General features: G+C 31.4%; 1 protein-coding gene across 3 annotated transcripts in view; it reads left to right on the forward strand.

Annotated features, from left to right (window-relative positions):
- LOC106874522 (serine/threonine-protein phosphatase 2B catalytic subunit 3) overlaps positions 1–3,902 on the forward strand; it is a 134,294-nt gene that overhangs the window by 115,168 nt on the left and 15,224 nt on the right. For 2 of the 3 annotated variants that reach the window (XM_052972614.1, XM_052972609.1), the window contains exons 10-11: positions 2,020–2,104; positions 2,716–2,813. In XM_052972614.1, coding sequence (XP_052828574.1) covers positions 2,020–2,104; positions 2,716–2,813 — 183 coding nt within the window. The remainder of the gene's footprint in view (positions 1–2,019; positions 2,105–2,715; positions 2,814–3,902) is intronic. The other variant, XM_014922283.2, reaches the window with a different exon arrangement.

Here is a 3,902-nt window from a genome sequence, read left to right on the forward strand (position 1 = left end):
ATATATATATATATATATATATGCATGCTTTATTAAATTTAGGAAGTTTATTAACCAATTAAAATTTGAACAGTTCATACTTTCTAAAGGCTTCTCATGTTTAGTGGAGAGAAAGTATATATTAGATGCTCTGACAAAATGAAGGGTTGAATAAATTTTCAGCTTTTGCTTTAGATAGTGTCAGGGTAGAAGTTGATTGTTATATAAACATGCATACCAAAGTGACTACTTCATATCAATGCATCCACAGAACACTCCCAAATTATTTCATCACTTAGACATTACCTGCTGTATTTCCGTCCCAATATCCTACAGACCTTTCACTCCTATCTGTGTGCATGAAAGAAATCTCTATAAATACATGTAGGCAATCTCTGATTATGTCTACTTTCTATGTTGATACTTATTCAGTATGTCCCCTCCCCCAACGAAAAAGAAAACAGTTATTATTGGCTATAAGAAAAGGTGAATGTTCAATTCTTTCTCTTAGTTTAGTAGTACTAATATATCTACTTCCCATACTAACTTAAGAGTCAGTGGAAAGTATGAACACCTCAATAGTGAACTGGTTAAAAAAATTGTCCTCAGTTTAAGCAAAAATGTAGTGTAAGTCAAGAGCTGTATTCCAATGTTATAGAGATGTAGATCATGTTTGTATAACTTTTCTTTGGTTTTTTTTTCTTTTCTTTTTTTTTTTGCATATGTATTTTTGTCATTGTGATTCTGGAGCTTTGATTTTCAAACGGTAACATTTTAATAGACTTAACTAATTATTTCTGTTTATATATATATTCGACTTACACAGTTGGTATGATATGATAGTTTCTTTAAGATTTTCAAATCTATAATATAATAAATGTCAGTTTTGAGGACTCACAGATGACTCCATCAACAATATTGAACTATTAGCTATGAACTACATTGTGCCTTGTCTGCAGCCCAAACAAGTCTGGTACAGTCCACTGAATTGTAAAATAAATATCAGTATTGATAATAGCTCACTACTATAAGAAAGGTGACCAGTGTATAAGCCAGTGTTGGAATAGCTGAAAATGTACAGTACACATCCTACTGAGTTTGAAGCATGATAAATATGTTTATGCTGCAGTCCTGTTTAAACTAGATCTACATGTCCTCACGTAAAAATGAATGAATCTGTTATTTTCACTCACATAGTGAAACATTGTGTGAATAAGTAAATCTAAGTTGCCAACTAATTGATATTTATAATTGATTAAACCCATTGTAGTAGAAATCTACAAATCTCACCCCACAATGGAGTTAGCTTCAGAAAATGTATTGTTACTTTCTAGATATTTGTCATAGAAGTTAACAAGGTGGAAATATGATAATCCAAAATCTGAAATTCCTAATTATTCATTGCTGGGAAAATATTTAATATTAACAGTTTAATAAAACAACTGTGATAAGCCAGCTGCATGAATTTGCTGTAATGTTGGTCTTTAATATATATCTTGCATACATTGCCTGCTCTGATCAGCCTATATCATGTCTCCCCACAGTTACTTTTCATAAATAACACAAACTTTTTTTGTTTTTTTCTCTTTCTGAAAAATTCTGTGTATTTTACTGTGTCTATTCATTTCCCATAAATAATCATCACCATCTCATGAAGTTGGAATATCATCCAGCCTTTTCAGATTGGGCCCTATTTAAACAGCTATGTAAGGGATAGAAAAATAGAAAGAAGTGACTGGTTTTTTTTTTTTTGGTTTTTTTTTTTTGGAGGTGGGTGTATTGAGAAGATACACAACCTCCATATGGACATGCTAGAAACATCAGACATGTCTTTCTCAAATCACTCTTCTCATCTTTAAAAAAAGGGATGGACCAGATATACTAAGTTTGAGGGAAAAGTTGGGATGGCCATGGCAGAAATATCTTTGACCATAGGTCTGCATGAGCAACAACAGTTTTTATAGCATAGTTAATATTATACATTTTCATTTTGTTTCTGCATTTTTCAATATAAATGTATTTTCTTTTCTTTACTTACAGCACAACCAGTTGCTGCCAGGAAAGAGGTCATCAGAAACAAGATTCGAGCCATCGGTAAAATGGCTAGAGTATTTACTGTATTGAGGTGAGTGTTATTTGCTATTTGGCTTTATACTTCTGATTTAGTGTCTTTATATTTCATTCACTAAGTCCAATGAATGAAACACTTACCAAGATTATTCTGTCTATTTATATATACATTTAATCTTTTAAGCTTAATCAAACAATCTTGTTGGCTCACTTATTTAGCTACATAATTTTAATTAAGGATTTCATCGTTATATGTTAATTGGGCTCTTAATATGACTCTTTATTCCTATCATTATTTTCAATTAAATTATGTTTTAGAACATTTCAAAATTCTGTTGGAAATTACTTTTCCTTTCATTCTGCATAACAAAGTAGTAGTAATATAGTGAGATCATATCAATTGGCTATAATTTCTGTTGTCTTGCAAATTAAGTATTATGTCTAGAAGAGAAATCATTTTTATAGTATGCACCATGATTAGTGGTAACTTGGCCCACAACTTGGTTTTAATTAACAAGAACAGAACCTTTTTATTACATTACCAATGCTCTTGAGTAATATATGAACACTGCCATAATTTTCCATATCCTTCCTTTTTAAGATCAATTTCTATCTAATAAATTACTTACTTTTCATTTTGACAACTCATTGTTCTTTTCTTTACAGGGAAGAGAGCGAAAGTGTACTGCAGTTGAAGGGACTTACTCCAAATGGTTTGCTACCTCTCGGAGCGCTATCTGGTGGCAAAGATACTCTGAGAAGTGGTAAGGTTGTCTTCAGTCATAATTTAAGCATGAACTTGTTATTTCATATATATATATATATATATATACTAGCTGTTTTTTTCCGGTTTCACCCGGGTAGTCTGGTTGATGTTGCTGTAAAACCTGCTATCTTCTAAATATTTACCTCCTCTTTGTATTCAAACACCAAAAATAAAGGTTTAAAAAAAAATATATTTTAAGAAAAAAAAATCCAAATTAATAAAAATGTTAAGTTGCTGATAGCTATAGTAACTGGAAGGTTTCAGCAAACACACATGCGCATGCATGCACACACACACATACACACATGCACACACATATAGTCACACAGAGTTGAAACGCTGAAAAAAATAAATCCACACATAAAAATGGAAATATATATATGAAACCAAAAACCACTATATATGTATATATATATAAATTTGACATCACCACTTCCCTCCTTATTTATCACCCCTTCCTTTCTCATTCATAAACAAGAGTATTATTATAGTAGATTATCTCGGTAATCATGAGAGCTATGAAAAGATACAAAGCCCAGCATCACCACCGGATCATTCTACACATCTGTGTAATTTTTCGCGCTATTCCACCCAGCTGTTTCACTGTGAATCCCAAGACGAGAAAGAATCACCCGTGTCAAATTTATATGTATAGATGTATATATATATATAGATATATGCTTACATGTATTTAATTCAATGGCAGTGAATGGTGGGTCCACTTTGGTGCAATGATTATTGCGATTGGACATTACTCAACAGATCAAGGTTCAGTTCTCATTGGTAATTTTGTCTGCTTTTTTCTATTTTATACTGTGCTTGTGAATATATTCAAATCTTAACCATTTATAAATATATTTTTGCAAGAAGAGGGTAACAGTGACTTCAAAGTTTTGGCCTGTTAGCCTTCACCAGAGAGTCCAATAAAGGCTAGAAGGTTGAAATTTTGAAGTCATTGTTGCCCCTCTTTGTGTAAAAATATAATAAATATGTACACTATGAAAAGTACTGAGTAATATATTTCAGTTTACAGTTAAACTGTTTTTATTATAACTCAACATAAAAACAAACATTAATATATATATAT

This window comes from Octopus bimaculoides, chromosome 1 (assembly GCF_001194135.2).
Source record: "Octopus bimaculoides isolate UCB-OBI-ISO-001 chromosome 1, ASM119413v2, whole genome shotgun sequence".
NCBI classification, from domain to species: domain Eukaryota; kingdom Metazoa; phylum Mollusca; class Cephalopoda; order Octopoda; family Octopodidae; genus Octopus; species Octopus bimaculoides.